This window comes from Erythrolamprus reginae, chromosome 2, assembly GCF_031021105.1.
Source record: "Erythrolamprus reginae isolate rEryReg1 chromosome 2, rEryReg1.hap1, whole genome shotgun sequence".
NCBI lineage: Eukaryota > Metazoa > Chordata > Lepidosauria > Squamata > Dipsadidae > Erythrolamprus > Erythrolamprus reginae.
The window spans coordinates 138,190,611-138,210,130 of NC_091951.1; the positions used below are offsets into that span (position 1 = coordinate 138,190,611).

Below are 19,520 nucleotides of genomic sequence, written 5' to 3' on the forward strand. Positions count from 1 at the left end.
GCAGCGCCCTGTCGGTTCCGAGCGCAGTCAGGGAAAGCGGCCTCGAGCCGAGTGCGAACTGCGGGATGCGGCAAAGGACTCCTTGCCAACCAAAAAAGGGGTGGGGGTGGTGAAGGCAAAGCCTGGGAGGCGGGGAAGGGAAGAGTGGGAGACCCCCAGAAAGAACGGCTGAGGGGAAGGAAAGACGGAAGGAGGGAGGGGATTGAGAAGCGAAGCGAGGGAGGGCTGAGAGAAAAGGGGAGCAGCACGCGCGAGAGAGGGGCGGGGCGGGCATTCCCGAAACGGACGGAGAAAGCCCTCTCTCGCAGTGAAAGTACTCCCAGCCAGGGGGCTGCGAGAGAGGGCTTTCTCCGTCCGTTTCGGGAAAGCCCGCCCCGCCCCTCTCGCAGCCCCCTGGCTGGGCGCGCTTTCGTCCCGAGGAGCTGAAGCCGCCGCCGCAGCCCCCGCGAGAGAAGTCGCACCCCAAGGCAGGGGGCGGTGGAGGAGGAGAGGGGGCAGATCGGGCAGGCGGGGGGCAGGGCCGAGAGGCCAGGAGTGCGAGGGGGCCGGAGGCACCATGGAGAGGCAGGGGAAGGTGGGAAAAAGGAGGCGCAAAGAATGAAGCTCTCCTTTTTCCCGCCTTCCTTCTTTGGGGCTGAGCAGGAGAGCGCCGGAAACAGCAGCATCGGGCAGTAGCCGGGGGAAAAGTTGCGAGTGGGAGCTCCAGGTCGGAGGCACCGGCGGTCCGGCACCGGCAGCGCTCCGCCCAGCTGGAGCTTCCCTAGGAGCTTCGCGGCACACCTGACCGTGTCTCGCAGCATACTAGTGTGCCGTGGCACACCGGTTGGGAAACGCTGGCTTAAAGAGTGCTGTAAAATACTGTGAAGTGCTATTGCTATTGCTATCTAATCCCAAAAACCTTTTTTGACCCATATGTTTTTCATAATTACATAAGGGTAACTTACCTCCCCTACAAGCATTTCATAAATAAGGACCCCCAAGCCCCACCAGTCGACTGCTCTTGTGTAGGAGGTGTCTGTAAGCACCTCAGGAGCCAGAAACTCTGGTGTCCCACAGAATGTGCTGGTACGGTCAGCATAGCCCATTCCTGGCAAACAAAGGAAAACTGTGTTAAAAATACGACTTCAGCAACAAGCCTCCACAAAAGTGTACAGAAGAACAAGAATTTCGAAATCTTCATAGAAAGTTCTGAAGTAGAAAGAGGATTGCCTACCGCCAGGGAGAAGAGGGGGAATGGCATCTAAATGGTGAGCAACTGAAGTCCCACCCCACCTCTAACACATCGTACACAGATAAAATGGTGCTGGACTTGGTCACTTGGTTACATTTGACATTTTCATGTTATTGACCACAACCTCTAGAAATACCCCTGAATAGGGACTTTTCCAGGGATAGATTCCTCCTGGTTCGGGTGAACCGATAGCGACCCGCTGGTGACATCACCGACCCAATTCTTTTTTAATTTTTTTTTTAATTTTTTAACTTTCCTTCTGAGCATGCACTATGGCACTATGTCTGTAGTTGCCATCTTGTTTTTGGCTTTTTGGGGGGGGCTTTTTTGCCACTGCGCATGTGCCCGCACCCACGCGTGTCCACCTGACATGCCCATGTGACGTGGGATGAAACAAAAAAGCAGCCAGGTAAGTAGGAACCCATCCCTGGACTTTCCCCCAACATTCACTGCTAACTTTTATATTTTTGTGTATCATAAGACTGTCACATACAGGCATGGTGATTGTACAAAAACATCTTGGCCAAATAGATGCTTCTCTCACCTCTTTTACAGTCTCTTCTCTACCCAACAAAGTTTTTTTGGAGCAGCTGCAGATCAGCTTCTGCTAATCAAGCCAGTATGAACCGAGAGACACATTATATATTTATTTTATTTAAAATATTTATGCCAACTTTGGAGACAGTTATCCCATTCCCCCAAAATCACCTTCTTTGCAGAGGCCAAAATCTGCAATTTTCACAAAGCCTTCTGTGTCCAATAGTAAGTTATCCAGCTTCAGATCCCTGAAAGATAAGAAAGCTTTTAAATAAAATAATTACTGCGTTTTGCAGGAATTGTTAGAGATTGCCACAATAGAGAAACCAAGGCAAAATGTTTACACAGGAATCCTCCATTATAATCTTAGCACTTTGTGGCAGAATATAAAGAATTACTACATTTCAAAAGTCATGCTGTTATCCTTATGAAGTGAAAGTAGTTCCTCGAATGAAAATTATTATGCAAATTATCCTTACTGACTGCTCATTAAGCAACCAAAGTTATGACCGTATTGAAAAAGGAGACTTAATGATTAGTCCTTATACTTGTAGTTGTCATGGAATAATGTGACTGTAATTTGGGCACTTGACAATCAGTGCCTATTTACAATGGTTACAGTTTTTTTGAAACACGTGATGGCCATTGATGACCTTCAAAATTAGTTTCCAAAAAGCAAAGTCAGTAGGGAAGCTGGCAGGAAGTCACGAGTTAAACTAACATGACATCATCATGTTTAATAACTACAGGGTGATTTGCTTAATGACTGCAGCTAGAACAGACATGGTAAGTTATTGCAGTCATATGACATTTCACTTTCCAATTCTTTCAGTAGCTATGGGATTGCTGATCCCAGTTAATGACCGGTAAATGAGGACTATCTATAGTGTAATGATATGACGATGCAGAAAAAACTAAGAAAGAAAGGGAATACAGTGGAACCTCGACATACGAGCAGCTCTACTTACGAGCTACTCGAGATAAGAGCTGGGGGGGAGCGACATTTTTGTTCGCCTCCCGAGCTCACATTCGGGATACGCGTTCGGCTTCAGGAGACAGCTGCGAAGCGGCGCGGGTGTTTTAAAGTGTCGCAGCCAGCCTGGGGGGTTAGGGGGCTTCCCCCCGAGCCCCCCAGGCCGGCTGCCACGTTTTAAAACATGCACGCCGCTTCGCGGCTGTCTCCTGAAGCCGAACGCAGAAGTTAGCGTTCGGCTTCAGGAGACAGCTGCGAAGCGGCGCGCGTGTTTTAAAATGTGGCAGCCGGCCTGGGGGGCTCGGGGGGAAGCCCCCGAACCCCCCAGGCCGGCTGCGACATTTTAAAACACCCGCGCCGCTTCGCAGCTGTCTCCTGAAGCCAAACGCGGAAGTTAGCGTTCGGCTTCAGGAGACAGCTGCGAAGCGGCGCGCGTGTTTTAAAACGTGGCAGCCGGCCTGGGGGGCTCGGGGGGAAGCCCCCGAACCCCCCAGGCTGGCTGCGATGTTTTAAAACACCCGCGCCGCTTCGCAGCTGTCTCCTGAAGCCGAACGCTAACTTCCACGTTCGGCCGGCAACGGTTTTTTTTGTTGTTGCACGGATTAATTGACTTTACATTGTTTCCTATGGGAAACAATGTTTCGTCATACGAGCGTTCCGACTTACGAGCCTCCTTCCGGAACCAATTAGTCTCGTAAGTCGGGGTTCTACTGTATATGGAATGGCTTTAATAGTGATACTTACCTATATACTATTTTGTGGTCATGAAGAAACTGCAGCCCCAGGACAACACAAGCAGCATAAAACCTAAAGGTGAGAACTTAGTGTGAAACCACAGCACAGGTCATGCCAGCTCTATTCTAGTAACCAACAATGATTCCCATTTGTGGGAGTTATCATCTAAGAGTGAACTATGATATAATAAATAATCTGCCTTCAGTATTGTTCTGTCTGGGTCACTCCAGAAGCCAATACCAACCCAAAAAGAGAAGCCAGACACACTGGTAAAAGGCAAAGGCAGTTTTATAAAATTCAAGAAAAACACTGGTAACAGAAAATGTCCTTACAAACAGGAAAACGCTGTATCTTCAGATATATCCACGAAGGCAAAAGTCCATGCAGCAATACAGAATTCTTGCTGCCAAGCCAAGGCTGTAGATAGCAGACCTACACCTCCCACGGGTCTTCCAAAGCTGCTGGGCCACAAGCCAGGAACAGAGACGCCGAGAAACAAGACAGGATAACGCCACTCCAAACTGATAACATTCCACATGGCTTCAAGGGCTTGCCTGCCTTTTAAACCCTGCTAAGGAGGACCACACCCAAACCCAGCTGTTTCTAATTCAATGGTGATAATATTTCTTTAACTGCTCCTTTCATTGTTCTGAACGTCTCTGTCTCATGTCAATGACAGCTTGTGCGTCATCACCTAATGACTCCAAGCTACTGGCTGGGGAGAGCCCCCCCCCCCCCCCCCCGGGGCTCTCATGCTGTTCTCCTTCATTCCATTCCTGACTCTCCTCTCCCCCGTCCGACTGTTCAGCCCCCTCCTCTGCGCTGTCATTCTCCTCCGGGCATGGAGCCAGCAGAGACGCAGCCGGTCCCTGAGCAGCCTCAGGCTGAACCACAACAAGTATATTGGAAGGATAGCAACATTTGAAATGGCACCCAACGAGATCCTTTAAGGAACTCTTTAGCTGTGTTCTTCTATTGTAAGGTCTGTCTTCTTTTCTCTGGTGTGGCACTTACGTTGCACGTGGCTCTGAGAAAACATCGGTGTGTATGTGCATCATGAGGTCACCACCTGCTGTGTACTCCATGACAAAACAGACGTGCTGGGGTGTCTGGAAACAGGCGAAAAGGTTCACTAGGAAAGGATGCCGTGCTTGCGTCACAATCTCAAAAATCCGCTTCTCACACATCAGGCTAGGAAGGAGGAAGAAACTGTTATCAGGATGGGAGACAGCCATATGCCATTCGATCCACAGCCATGTTAACTATCACTAGTTAACTATCACTTTCATAATTGCCATGGTGCACAACCACACATCATTCAAAAGAATAGACCTTGACAGACTTGCATATGTGAGCGGTTCTATGCTATGATTATATATTTGTCTTGGCATTTACCTTTTCCATTTCTAACTCCCAGTTAACTCACCTCTCTACTTCATCTCTTGCAACAATATCCCCTTTCTTTAAGGCCTTAATAGCAAACAGCTCTTTTGTTCCGTGTAACTCAGATAGCAACACCTGTAGAAAAGATGAACAGAAGCAAAGCCATTAATAAAGATATTGATCGGTGACTAAGAATAATGGTCAGGAAATGCAAAGAAGGCTCACAGAGAAAAAAATTTTTTTTCAGCTCTGCATCAGGTTTGTTCCCAGCTTGATTGTTTTTAGGTATTCTGATTTTGATCAGGCATATAAATGTAATATAGGGTAATATACGTAATATTGTTTTGGTAACACCAACAGTTATTATTTTAAAATGTCATCCTATTTTTCCAAGATACATATATGTTATGAAGGGATTAACTTAAAACAGATAAAATATGACTTAAAAAAATAAACATTCTAAAAGCATAATTTTGGCTATATTTAAGGCATATATTTTTAACCATATGACTGAACATGCTTCAGGGAAAAATAAAACACCTAAAAAAAGTTGGAAAATAAAATTTAGGACCTTTTAGAATGTATGCAAGAGAACCTACAATGAATCTGCATAAAGTATTATACCTATTAAATTGGAATCTAATTCCTTTTGTGCATATGATACACAATGTTCATTAAATGATAACAACCAAAGAGCATCAATTCTGCCACTGAGAATGTCGTGAATGAAGTACCGGTATATGATTCTGATCTAATAAGCCATTTTGTTATTATTTTTTTAAAAAATACATTTAAATTTGTAATACTAACTAAAAGATTACACTGGAAGAAAGTACACAGAATTAGGTGGTTTATCAAGACCATCTTTGTAGCCTAGAGCAGTGTGCCGCGAAACATGGTCAGGTGTGCCGCGAAGCTCAGAGAGAAAGAAAGCAAGAGAGAGAGAAAGCAAGAGAGAAAGAAAGCAAGAGAGAGAGAAAGCAAGAGAGAGAAAGAAAGCAAGAGAGAGAAAGAGCGAGAGAGAGAGAAAGAGAACAAGAGAGAAAGAAAGAGAGAGAGAGAAAGAGAGGGAGAAAGAAGGCAAGAGAGAGAGAAAGAGAGGGAGGGAAGGAGAGAGAGAAAGACAGAGGGACGTAGGGAGGGAGAGAGAAAGAGAGCAAAAAAGAGAGGAAGGAAGAGAAAGAAAGGGATGGAGAGAGAGAGAAAGAAAGAGGAAGGAAGGGAGAGAAAGAGGGAGGGAGAAAGAAATAGAGCGAAGGGGAGGAAGAGAGATAGATAATTTTTTTGTCCAAACTTTTTTTAGCAGCCCCCCCCCCCCCCCGCTCCATGTGCCCCAGGGTTTCGTAAATGTAAATGTAAAAAATGTGCCATGGCTCAAAAAAGGTTGAAAATCACTGGCCAAGAGAACCTCTTGAAATACTTTTCAAAAAATATGAAAGACTCATAATACAATTTTCTTCAAACTGACTTTTATGACCTTTACAACAAAATGGAAACACACATTTGTGACCTTTGCAATATAAAGTGACATGCTGACAGCTGAGTCATGGTGCATAAAATTTCTCACCACTTCGAGTAGTGGCTTCAAGCAATGCACAAAGTGGATCTATGCTCACAATATCTAATCCTCCTAAAAAGGGAGCCTCCTAATGGAGCTCTCCACCCATGGTCTCTTTAAGACCTGTGGACTTCAACTCCCAGAATTCCCCATCAAGCATGGCTGGCTGGGGAATTCTGGGAGTTGAAGTCCACAAGTCTTAAAGTTGCCAAGGTTGGAGTCCCCTGTCCGAAAGGATTGCAAGAATAGAACCCACTTGTAGAATGGCATGCCCTGGTAGGAAGGCCACCCCTCTAATTCGCTGGTGTGTCTGTCAAAAGCTTCTGAAAAATGGAAAGGTACATTGAGTATTTGGTGACTGGATGGAGAGCAAGGCAAGGCATCTAGGCCAGTGGCAGCTTCCTGTTGCTGGTAGCCTCAGGAGTCAGCCGAGACTCCCACACACCGCTAGGAGGGAAGGGCTATAGCAGCTTCACATGTCCCTGTAACCCCTAGAACTGGCCAAGGGCTCCACACACAGCTGGGTGGACAGCAGTCTGAAGACCTGCAGGGCTGTAATAGCTTTGCATGCATTTTAGTCCCTGTAGCGCTCCTAGCCTACAGAAGTTTTCTATGTACCAATGAGCCCTGGGGCTCCCAGAGCTTCTCCCATTCCTTGAACTACCTCTACATTCTGCTTAACAACAGCAAATGTATTGGAATTACAAAGGACTTGGTGAAGAAGAATAAATAAAAGAACAAGATGAAAAATCAGTATTACTTCAAGATTTATATATATATATATATATATATATATATATATATATATATATATATATATATATATGTTAAATGTTATATATATATATATATATATTTCTTTCTTAAGTCGGATCACCCTGGTATATTTAAGGAACGTCACAGCTCCTTTTTGCCTCTAGGCCCAACCCAGGACCACTACAAGGCAGTTAATATATTTATAGCCGACAACTATATTCTGTATGTGTTAAAATGTTTTCAGCTGGAATTTTTAAAATTAAGGGAGACTAGGATGGTCCCATTTCGGCCTTATTAGGCCTCATCAGCTAGCCACACCCCTTTCTTTTACTGGGATTCGATCTGGAGAATCATGCATTAAATCTTCTTAATCTAAAAATTTATCATATAATGAGAGGGGCTTTAATTATCCTGAATGTCAGCTTTATCAATTTGTACATACAGTATATGTTGAGTTGCATTTCATTATGGAACCAAATTATTATCTGATTTTCTTTGACAGGATAGAAACAAGTGGTCTCTTTTTTAGTCAAACTTTTATTCAATTTCAAATATTAAAGTTGTAACAAAATATTAGACATTTATGACAGAAAAAGACAGTGCTACCAAGAATTTTTGACAAAGATCAAATTTAATATCTATTGTAAATTCATAATCTTGAACTGGTATTAGTTGTTTACTCTCTGTTTAGGAATTTAGTTCTTTTTTTGATGTAATGGAATGATTGATTAATATTTTTCTAGGTGGTCAAGCTTTAATGCTAAGTTTAAAAACTGAGCTGTTTCATTGTATGCCACTCTATCTTTCTTTCATTTTCTTTCTTAACAATAAGATGTATTAACAATGAAAGGAACCAGGACTGCAGCATTCCACTCTATGTTTATTCTCACTCTGTTACTAATTGAGGCTTCTGCAACCACCAAGATGGAGGCAAATGTTTTGTCCTGAGAGAGAGAGAGATACTGGGGAAAAACTTGGAGGAGGGCATGCAATACTCACTTTGCCAAAGTGCCCACGACCTAGCACAGCTACAAAGTGGAAGTCATCCATAGTGAGAGGTGTTTTTCTCAGATGGCTGCTACAAAATAAAAGAGCAAGTCAGAGATGGCTCCCTACCACCAGCTCTTTCATAACACACATACACAAATTCTTATACAGAAATAAAGTTGTTAAAGAAAGTCAATGGTTTAGAAAAATCGGCTCTGGGCATTCCTTTTTCCTATGAATATGTAACAATTTTTTTTCCAACTGTCCCTATTTGTGGACTTTAGAATCCCATAGACCAGTGGTTCTCATCCTGGGGGTCAGGACCCCTTTGGGGGTCGAACAATCGTTTCACAGGGATTGCCTAAGACCATGGGGAAAGACAAATTTCCCATGGTGTTAGGAACTAAAGTTACTATTCTTGAACCTCGAAACATATTTTTTCAATCCGACCAATCAGGTGTTTACAGTGGGGGTGTCTCTCTGACCTTCCTGCCAATCAGTTTAAAGCTCTGTTGGGAGAATTGGCACTACACTTATAGTTGGAGGTCACCACAACATGAGGAACTGTACTAAGGGGTCGCAGCATTAGAAAGATTGAGAACCACTGCCATAGACCATGATGGCCACTGAAGATAATTCTGGGAACTACATTTTAAAAAGTTAAGAAGGAAGTTTGAGACAGGCATTATTTATCTATTAGGTAAATAAGTAGGATTGAAATTAGCAAAACAAACCACCCCTACTTCTTTATACAGGGAATGTATCTTGTACAATCACATGAATAAAGGACTTATATGAGATAAATGCAGATGCACTGTAATTGATGGCATACCAGCAGATTTAACTGACATAATTTTATCAGAAAGCACATACGAGATGTAGGTCAAGGAGAGGGAGCAAAAGCAAAGAAGCATCTAAAGGCAAGGAAATTATCTGTGTTTTGCCTAGAGATATATTAACTCAACTCCCATTAGAATACACGGCTTGCAAGGTGAGCTGTGGACGTTCTACATTGATGGGGAATTAAATCATTTATCAAACGTTGTACTGGTGACATTTATATCCCCGTTTCAGACATCACTATATGTATTAGTGTTTTTGAGCCACTATGCATTGTGCACTTTTAATGAAGCAAATCCTAGGTGGAAAAATCAATGAACTCTGCATTTATTTGCAACACAGACTGTTTATAATATGCTGATAGAACAAGAGGTTAGAGTTATAAGTGACCCATTTCACAGGAAAGGGTAATTAATAGTGAGATAAAACAATTGAAGAGTCTATGATGGCAGAAAACAGGGGAGAAAGCTGTTACCTACCTGTGAAAGGTATTTTCCAATCCTCTCGTCTCACCTCCTGAACCTAACTCCATCTGAAAGACCTCCTCCCCAGCTTGTGAAGTCTGTAAAGAAATAGAAATATATAAAAAAGAAGGAACTACTGGAAAACAGCAGCTTCACTGCTGACAAACTGAAAAAGAGACACTTACCAGTAAGACCTTCCCAGGAAGCTCAGCATCATCCTGGCCCAAATGCCCAATTTGAACTCTATCCCCGTCCAAATTCAGCTTCTCAATGGCAATGTCCCTGGAGGGGGGTAAATGCCAATCTTAAGAATCACATGCAAAATTACTACAGAAACTACAACCTAAGAAGAAGTTGGGTTAATTAAGGTATTAATTACGGAGAGTGGCGGCATACAAATCTAATTAATATTAATATTAATATTAATAATAATAATAATAATAATAATAATAATAATAATAATAATAATAATTATTATTATTATTATTATTATTATTATTATTATTATTATTATGTCAATACAACTCAGCAAACGAGATCACTATGCTGGATTTCGTATTTCATCACCAGTTGGGCGCTTCCCAAGCACCTAGGACTGTGTGATGTAGCGGCGAATTATGTTTGCCAATCCCAGTAAAGTGGCCTTTTGTAATTGACAGATGGAGATTTTGTCAATTCTGATGGTTTTCAAATGTCCATTGAGATCCTTTGGCACTGCGCCCAGAGTGCCAAGTACCATTGGGACCACTTTCACGGGCTTATGCCAGAGTCGTTGCAGCTCGATTTTTAGATCTTGGTATTTCACTAATTTCTCTAGCTGCTTCTCCTCAATTCTGCTGTCCCCTGGGATTGCGATGTCGATGATCCATACTTTCTTTTTCTCCACAATCAGGATGTCTTGTGTGTTATGCTTCAGAATTCAGTCAGTCAGTAGTTTTGCTTGCTCATTTTCGACCACTTTTTCCGGCTTATGATCCCACCAGTTCTTTGCCACTGGTAAATGGTAGTTCCGGCACAAGTTCCAGTGGATCATCTGTGCCAGAGCATCGTGTCTATGCTTGTAGTCAGTCTGTGAGATCTTTTTGCAGCAACTGAGTATGTGATCGATTGTTTCCTCTGTTTCTTTACAGAGTCTGCATTTTGGATCGTCTGTTGATTTTTCAATTCTGGCTTTGACAGAATTTGTTCTAATGGCCTGTTCTTGTGCCGCCAGTATTAGTCCTTCTGTCTCCTTTTTGAGTGTTCCACTTGTAAGCCATGACAAGGTCTTTTCTTTATCCACTTTGCCTTCAATCTTCTCCAAGAACTGGCCATGCAATGCTTTGTTCCGCCAACTGTCCATACGACATTGAGTTACAGTTTTTCTATACTGGTCCTTGGTTTGCTTATTATTATTATTATTATTATTATTATTATTATTATTATTATTATTATTATTATTTACTCCAGAACATCAGGCAGTTGAGACACCGATGGGTTTCCAAATGTTTCTGAACCACAAGCAGCCCTAGTCTTCGTGGTCAAAAGTAAGGGATGTGGTAAGCTAAACATGAGGACGATTTTCACTTTAGGCCTATAATACTGAGGTGATTTAGCAGGACATCTAGTGGTCCAAGGAATTTTACATTAGCCCCTCAAATACAGGTGATTTGATGGCTCACCAGTTAAGATGCTGGGCTTGAAAGACGACAGCCCATATTCAAGACACAAGCATTGCTCGATGGGGTGAGCTCCTGTTTTGGGCTCGCTCCTGCCAATCTAACAGTTTGAAAGCATACACATGTGAATAGATAATTAGGTACCACTTTGGTGGGAAGGAGAGAGTGCTCCATGATGTCATGCTGGCTACATGACTGCAAAGATATATTTGGACAGCATTGGCTCAATGGCCCCTGGAATGGAGACAAGACACCCCTTATAGTCGGTTATGACTAGCAGAGTAAAATCTGCAGGGACACCTTTCTTTCCTCAAATATATGGGTTCAGAAATATCCAAATCTTAGCTTTTTATCATCACCCAATAACAACGAAACAGAAGAAGTATAATGTGGAAAAAGAAAAGATGTTTTTTAAATGTTGCAGCAGCTAAGATTTTTAGTTGTTCAACCCCCCCCCCTTCAAGTATAATAAACACCTACCCAGAGCTCTGCCTACTTTCTGAGCCAGATGTTGGAGTCATCTGCGTTGAGGGGCTATAAGTGCCTGTAGTACTGGCAGTGGGAATGATGCGTCGCAGGAGACGTACCCATGTGGCAATATCAATGTTCATCTGACGAGCACGCAAGAAAGCTTTCCCTGGGAAAGAAACAGATGAAGAAGAGAACAGCTGGAATTTTGCCAGTGATGGCAGGAATACACATTAAGTTGCCTTGACTGATGGGGATCTGTAGCATGCCCCTTCTGCCAGACCACTACTGTATATCTAATGTAAGCGATTATCCTTTTACCTCCAGCTCCATCAACATGTACAGTGATACCTTGTCTTACGAACTTAATTCGTTCCGGGATGAGGTTGGTAAGGTGAAAAGTTCGTAAGATGAAACAATGTTTCCCATAGGAATCAATGGAAAAGCGATTAATGCGTGGAAGCCCAAAACTCACCCTTTCTGCCAGTCGAAGCGCCCATTTTGCGCTGCTGGGATTTCCCTGAGGCTCCCTCCATGGGAAACCCCGCCTCCAGACTTCCATGTTTTGCGATGCTGCGATTTCGCTGAGGCTCCCCTCGCTGGGAAACCCCACCTCTGGACTTCCATTGCCAGCGAAGCACCCATTTTTGCGCTGCTGGGATTTCCCTGAGGCTCCCCTCCATGGGAAATCCCACCTTCGGACTTCCGTGTTTTTGTGATGCTGCAGGGGAATCCCAGCAGGGGAATCCCAGCAGCACAAAAACAGGCGCTTCACTGGCAACGGAATTCCGGAGGTGAGGTTTCCCAGCGAGGGGAGCCTTCAGCTGGCAATGGAAGTCCGGAGGCGAGGCATCCCAGCGGCGGCGGCTTGGGTTCATAAGGTGAAAATAGTTCGGAAGAAAAGGCAAAAAAATCTTAAACCGCGGGTTCGTATCTCGAAAAATTTGTATGACAAGAGGTTCGTAAGACGAGGTATCACTGTACTAGGAAATCTGAAGGCCTCCAAATGTTATTGGACTCCAATCCTCATTAAACTCAGTCAACCTATCCCCAAAGTATAAATTATAATAAAGCTGTTATGATAAAGGAACCTTTATAAGGATCAGGTCAAATTATAGGTATTGAGGTACTCTTAATATTTAAAGTATGCTATGTATGTTTCTAGTCACCCATGCTTATGTATTTCTCTCATAAAAGTTGCAGGTATTTAACATTTAATGAAAGCAACTACCGAAGCCATTTTATGAAAATGATGTGTTCAAATTATGGAGTATTTAAATGCAGCAAAAAATAGCTGAGTGCGTTACAAAACTAAATTTCATTGTGGAGGCCAATAAGTTACTTTTCTGCCCACGATCCCAGTAAGAAATGTTCCCTTGGAGAAAAAAAAATACTTTGGAGAAGCTCTTGGCCTGCTCATCCTCACCCTTCCTCATTCACACAATGAGAATAATGTGAACAACAGCGCATGATATGCAACAGTGCCAACAGATCTTCCACAAGAAAAATATGCAATGTGATACTCCAGCACCTTATTTATTTATTTATTTATTTATTCATTCATTCATTCATTCATTCATTCATTCATTCATTCATTCATTCATTCATTCATTCGATTTTTATGCCGCCCTTCTCCTTAGACTCAGGGCGGCTTACAACATGTTAGCAATAGCACTTTTTAAACAGAGCCAGCCTATTGCCCCCACAATTCGGGTCCTCATTTTACCCACCTTGAAAGGATGGAAGGCTGAGTCAACCTTGAGCCGGTGATGAGATTTGAACCGCTGACCTACAGATCTACAGTCAGCTTCAGTGGCCTGCAGTACAGCACTCTAACTGCTACGCAACCCGGCTCTTCTTTCCAATGCCATTTCTGTCTCAAAGCTAACCAAGCTGGTAATCAGTATGACTCCTTCAACACTGTAGACTAAGGAAGCTCCCAAGCTGACCAGGCAAAGCTGGCTGATCAGGATTCGAACTGTGGTCTGATTCCTTACCTTGCTGCTTGGAAAAGATCTTCTTCTGTCGCTGGAGCTTGGGTATGCGTTCAATGACAGGGTTAAAAAAGATAACCTGCAGCAAGAGAGTATACTGTGAGCCAGGCAAAGGGGCAGTGCATCCTGAGATACAGATAAAGCAGCCTTGAGCCTCCTAGGCTGTTCAGCAAGTTAGACCGACCCAGATGCACACAGCAACCTCTGCCTGACTGGACTGAGGAGTCTCCATCTATAAAAGGAGGAATTCAGTCCTCCTTCTCCTCCTCAGCTATCATCAGCCCTCAGAGTGCAAGCCTCCCACCCTCAGTTCTACTGCCCCACTTTCTACAATGGCTGAAAGGTCAAACCCCCAAAACCAAATTTATCAACCAAAAATCACAGGTGTTTATTTATGAAGACTTTCCCACTACTCTTTAATGCAGTGTTTCCCAATCTTGGCCACGTGAAGATATTTGGACTTCAACTCCCAGAATTCCCCAGCCAGCTAATGCTGGCTGGGGAATTCTGGGAGCTGAAGTCCAGATATCTTCACGTGGCCAAGACTGGGAAACACTGCTTTAATGCATTCGAAGTGAATCACAACGTGGCTAAAATATAAAATAAATACAGTCTCAAAATGATTAAGGCCATAGGTTTAACAAATAGAACAGAGAAAGATTTAAAACATAAATAAATCTTGGAATAATACAAGATCTTAGCAGCATGTCTAAGAGTTCAAAGTGTGGCATCCAGCTCCATGCTAAAGCATCGAAACTCTACAAACAAGCACATCTAGTATGACTTCTGGAGAGTCACAACTGGAAAGAACCTCTAACCCAATTAATGAAAGACAACAAAACTAAAATATTTTTACTGCACTCAGCATCTCAAATATAGCATTAATTACAAGCAAATAATCTTGTAATGTGAACTGTTCATGATGGACGTGAAAACATGGCTTTGTTGGCAGACCTGGGGCCACTGAACGATTGCATCTTGCCCCAGCTGAATGGATATGAATGTTTTAGTATTAAGGGTTTTAAAATTGTTTTTTTACTTTGTTTTATATTGCTGTTCGCCATCCAGAGTCCGGAAGGAGTTGGGCAGCTTATAAATTGCAATAATATAAAAATAAATAAATGGCAAAAAATTCCATAAAGTAAAAAAGTTTCATTAGAAACTGACTAATATTAAAAGGATGAAATATTTATCCATTACAATACATTATTTTGTAATGATTTGAAAGTTAGCATCATGTAATATGTAGGGCATCAAAAAATAATAATGTTGTTCCAGACTATCTGACAATTTTGCTCAGTAATTCTGCAGTTATACACTTATTTTTTAAGGCCAAGCTTTTATTACAGGACATTTCCACTTATCTATTCCATAAACTGTAATAAATTATACATCGAGGTATTCTACAAATAATTCAAGTTTTAGTGCAATTTAGTTCCAATCTGGAGCTAAAATAGTCCATCATCATATACTGATTTGATTGCTGAAAATTGAAGTATCATTTTTCAAAGACAATCAGAGAATATCTTATCCAATATTAAACATGGGGAATGTACATAAAGAAAAAAACCTAGGTTGATTAAAATATGCAGGATTTTTTCCAAATAGAAAAATGTGTGATGGGAATAACCTTATTGATTATTTGTCCCTTATTGTTTTTTTAAATGGCAGTTTTACAAATAGCATATTGCAATAGGGCTCAGTATCAAAATAATTGTTTAAAGGTAATAACTATTACAGGAAGGAAGGAAGGAAAGAAGGAAAGAAAGAAGGAAGGTAGGTAGGAAGGAAGGAAGGAAGGAAGGAAGGAGGAAGAAGAAAGAAAGAAAGAAAGAAAGAAAGAAAGGAAGGAAGGAAGGAAGGAAAGAAAGAAAGAAAGAAAGAAAGAAAGAAAATGTTTTGTCCTTGAGTTACTGATGATAAACTGGGGGTCTTACTACTGACACTGGTTAAGAGTTCCCTGAAGACCATTTGTTCTCTCAAAGTACTTGGGATTTTATCTTTCATGAAAAATGGCTGACTTCTGGGAATAAGGTGAATCTCTTGGAATTGGGCCGCTAATAAATTCAAATAAATAAATGAAGCTTTGTCAGTTTCCTTTCATCTAACTCCTGCTCCCTTTCATTGCTGATATGGCATAATGCAAACAGGTTGAGAGAACAAACTGAAGAATCTCACACCACAGTTTTTATATAAAGAATCCTTTTAACTCTGATACAGTGCAGTATCAATACGGGGAAAGGGATAGACTTTCTGTCTAGGCTGAATAAACTACCTGTAAGTAGCAAACGCCTGATTCTATAATGAAGAAGCTAAGTAGAGATTGGATCCTAGGATCCATAAGACATTGCTCTCTACTATAGCTCCATTATGCATGGTCATTGGCCAGACTGGTGGGACTCCAATAACCTCTAATGGCCCACATGTCTTCCCCACTCCACTCCCTTTGAGAGGAGGGGGGGGAGGAAAGCTCATGTAATTGATTTACATTTAAGTATGTAGTGTTGCAAACTTGCAGCATGTATGGATTAATGTTGAAATTAACACATGCAAGAACTGGAAACAGGAAAATAAGATGCCTGAATACTTTTCCAGTAGCATATATATGATAGAAACATAGAAGACTGACGGCAGAAGAAGACCTCATGGTTCATTTAGTCTGCCCTTATACTATTTCCTGTATTTTATCTTAGGATGGATATATGTTTATCCCAGGTAAGCTTGAATTCAGTTACTGTGGATTTACCAACCACGTCTGCTAGAAGTTTGTTCCAAGCATCTACTACTCTTTCAGTAAAATGATAATGTTCTCCCTTCATTCTCTCCACAACTGTAACATGTACAGATAACACCTATATATCAAAGCTGCCATTGTTTAAATCCATTCACTGTATAAAAGTATTGTAGGACAATATTTGGGACATGTTATGCTCTTTTTGGATTTCAACAATTTATATCCACTCACTCAACTAAAATAATCTAAGTATTAAAATTCAGTTGCTTCCCACTCAGCTCAATCCCAATTTTTGTTTTGTTTTGTTACCTCTGCTAACAGAGTGCCTTGTGGCTCCAGTTCCAGGTGAATTTCATGGCGTTCATTGTCAAGAAAATCTTCCACCTTAAGGTATTTCAGGGCACAGAGACTGCGGTAGTCACGCCAATAGACACCAATCTCCAGCTCTCTTGACTGACATGGAGAGAAGACACCCATTAAAAAAAATCAGCAGCAAGTAGTCACTGTCTCCACAACACATCCATCTACAGTGAGGTCCAAATAGTTTCCTAACAATCAGTTAACATTGTGCTTCCCCATGTTTCTCTATCTGAAGAATGGTCATCTCAAAGACTACACAAAAGTACCGAGATAATTGTGAACAGATGTGCTGTAATAAATATGATATACATCAGCTGGAACACAAAATGAAATAATTTCTATAATAACTCCTCTCCCAGCAGTTACATAGAAACATAGAAGATTGACGGCAGAAAAAGACCTCATGGTCCATCTAGTCTGCCCTTATACTATTTCCTGTATTTAATCTTAGGATGGATATATGTTTATCCCAGGCATGTTTAAATTCAGTTACTATGGATTTACCAACCATGTATGCTGGAAGTTTGTTCCAAGGATCTACTACTCTTTCAGTAAAATAATATTTTCTCATGTTGCTTTTGATCTTTCCCCCAACTAACTTCAGATTGTGTCCCCTTGTTCTTGTATTTACTTTCCTATTAAAAACACTTCCCTCCTGGACCTTATTTAACCCTTTAACATATTTAAATGTTTCGATCATGTCCCCCCTTTTCCTTCTGTCTTCCAGACTATACAGATTGAGTTCATTAAGTCTTTCCTGATACGTTTTATGCTTAAGACCTTCCACCATTCTTGTAGCCTGTCTTTGGACCCAGTTATTATTATTCATGCAACCATGGCATGAAATTGGAGGGGTAACGTGACTTCTTTGCCCCACAGAGATACGAGCAGAGAGACGTTTATACAACACAGATCTGGTATCTGAAGCCGATTAAAAGGGCTTTGCACGCACCCTTTCTAATTCCACTGTGAAAACCTGGTTCCAAGCTTGTAGGCCAATGGATTTCCAAGCGGTCTGGCCTACAACTCCATTGTCCAGCTTCAATACAGCACTTACTTCATCTACAAGAGGAAAAATGGGGGAGAGTTGAGAAAGAGCAAATAAGATTGAGAGCTGAATATAATATTTCATACTGATTGAACTGCATTAACACCAATGCAGCACTGAAATGTATCAACATCCCTCTTATTCACTCTCTCATATTAGTGCCGATCTCCCTCAGGGCTACTTACTGCTGGTATCTTCCGATTTGATGGTGGTCCTGCCACTTACACTACCACTGCGATTATAGAGCCCTCGCCCGCTGCGGCTCATGAATGAAGGCCGTGCTTCACCAGGACTGTTGCAAGGCAGGCAGACAGTGGAGCCACGGGTACGTCCTGGGACAACCTCCAGCAATCCACTGCAGCCCAACAACTGCACTTCCAAGGTCCCTGCCAATAAGAAACTGCTAAGAACCAAAGACTGGAAAGTTTGAAACAAAAACAACAATACTTTCCTTGAGCCTTAGGAGAGTGAGCAAGAGATTTTTTTTTGGGGGGGGGGGTTCCTAATATCTCACTTGTGTATGAAAAAGGAAGGCACATTAAGAATGGATTAGAAAGTGCTGTACATAAAAAGAACCTGTTGTAGTGATGGTGGCATGTGGAACCATATCTGAGGGCATGTGAGGCATTGCCCCATGACAGCTGCAGTACACATGTGTGTGTTGGCCAGTGATTTTCAGCCTACTTTTTGGCTGTTTTCTTTCTTCCTAGGCTTCTGAAGTCTGGGAATGGTGAAAAATAGGCCAACGGGCCAACTGGAAGTTCATATGCACAGGGGGGGGCAGCGCAGGGGGGTGGTTGTGCACACGCACATGGGCTGATAGCATTGCATTATGGGTGTGGACAAACACGTGTGCACACCCTTTTGGCGCCTGAGCCAAAAAAGGTTTGCCATCACTGAACTGTTGTATGAAATGGGGGATACCGACTAAGTGGAATGTCCAGATTGTTGCTGTTACAATTACAATTTCATTTCTGTATCACCTTCTTAAGGGGATCAGATTGAATTAAACACCGTCCAAAACTAAACCGAAACATTCTGGCAATAGATTGACCCGACCTATGCCCATGGGGAAGGGGAATCCAGTCACCTGTGAGTGGAGATGGCTTTGATAGGGTGTTATATTGGTTGTGCTGGTAGGAAGTGGCATTGCGGGCACTGAAGGCAGGAGAGGAGGCCAAGATGAGTTCCTCCTTGATGATGCAGGCCTTTGGATGATCTTCGGGAAGTTCAGCCAGACGTTGCTCCAGGGAATACCGCAAAAGGTCCAACTTCTGGCTTGATTCGTTCAGCTTGGTCTGTGCCTACAGCAAAGGCCCAGATCATCAGGTGCCAATTTGGCTCAGCCTAGTAATGACCCATTTTATATTCTCCTTCCATTTCTACACAGCTTTCAAACCAAGACAGTCTGCCTGACATATTAACAATGATATAGTCTCAGCACCCTATAGCACACAGTCCTTTATTCTTCAGCAAGTGGGCTGTTGGATCCCAGGTCACATCTCAGCTACAGAGTTTGTAAGTGAGAAATCAAAACGCAGTATTCCCCGTGCCCATGGTACAGATTATAGAAAATTTATAAGAACAGAACATGTGATCGGATGGTTTTGTTTTTTTAAGCCCTACTCCAGCAGTTACCGTGTTTCCCTGAAAATAAGACAGCGTCTTATATTAATTTTTGCTCCCAAAGGTGTGCTAATGTCTTATTTTCAGGAAATGTCTTATTTTTTTCCAATGAATTGTATCCTGCATCCTGCTGCAGAAAAAATGCATCCAAACATGCAGCCACATGTT

At 42.2% G+C, this 19,520-nt stretch overlaps 1 protein-coding gene across 6 annotated transcripts in view; it reads right to left on the reverse strand.

The window, feature by feature from the left end:
* Positions 1-19,520, reverse strand: part of PKN1 (protein kinase N1) — a 120,739-nt gene that overhangs the window by 13,697 nt on the left and 87,522 nt on the right. For 4 of the 6 annotated variants that reach the window (XM_070739595.1, XM_070739597.1, XM_070739593.1 and 1 more), the window contains exons 6-19: positions 18,817-19,030; positions 17,912-18,112; positions 17,631-17,740; positions 16,628-16,771; positions 13,588-13,663; positions 11,603-11,759; positions 9,650-9,746; positions 9,480-9,562; positions 8,173-8,251; positions 4,903-4,994; positions 4,491-4,667; positions 3,486-3,548; positions 1,940-2,016; positions 945-1,087 (exon numbers count right to left, since the gene is read on the reverse strand). In XM_070739595.1, the coding sequence (XP_070595696.1) occupies positions 945-1,087; positions 1,940-2,016; positions 3,486-3,548; positions 4,491-4,667; positions 4,903-4,994; positions 8,173-8,251; positions 9,480-9,562; positions 9,650-9,746; positions 11,603-11,759; positions 13,588-13,663; positions 16,628-16,771; positions 17,631-17,740; positions 17,912-18,112; positions 18,817-19,030 (1,713 nt within the window). The remainder of the gene's footprint in view (positions 1-944; positions 1,088-1,939; positions 2,017-3,485; positions 3,549-4,490; positions 4,668-4,902; positions 4,995-8,172; positions 8,252-9,479; positions 9,563-9,649; positions 9,747-11,602; positions 11,760-13,587; positions 13,664-16,627; positions 16,772-17,630; positions 17,741-17,911; positions 18,113-18,816; positions 19,031-19,520) is intronic. The other 2 variants (XM_070739596.1, XM_070739594.1) reach the window with 1 other exon arrangement.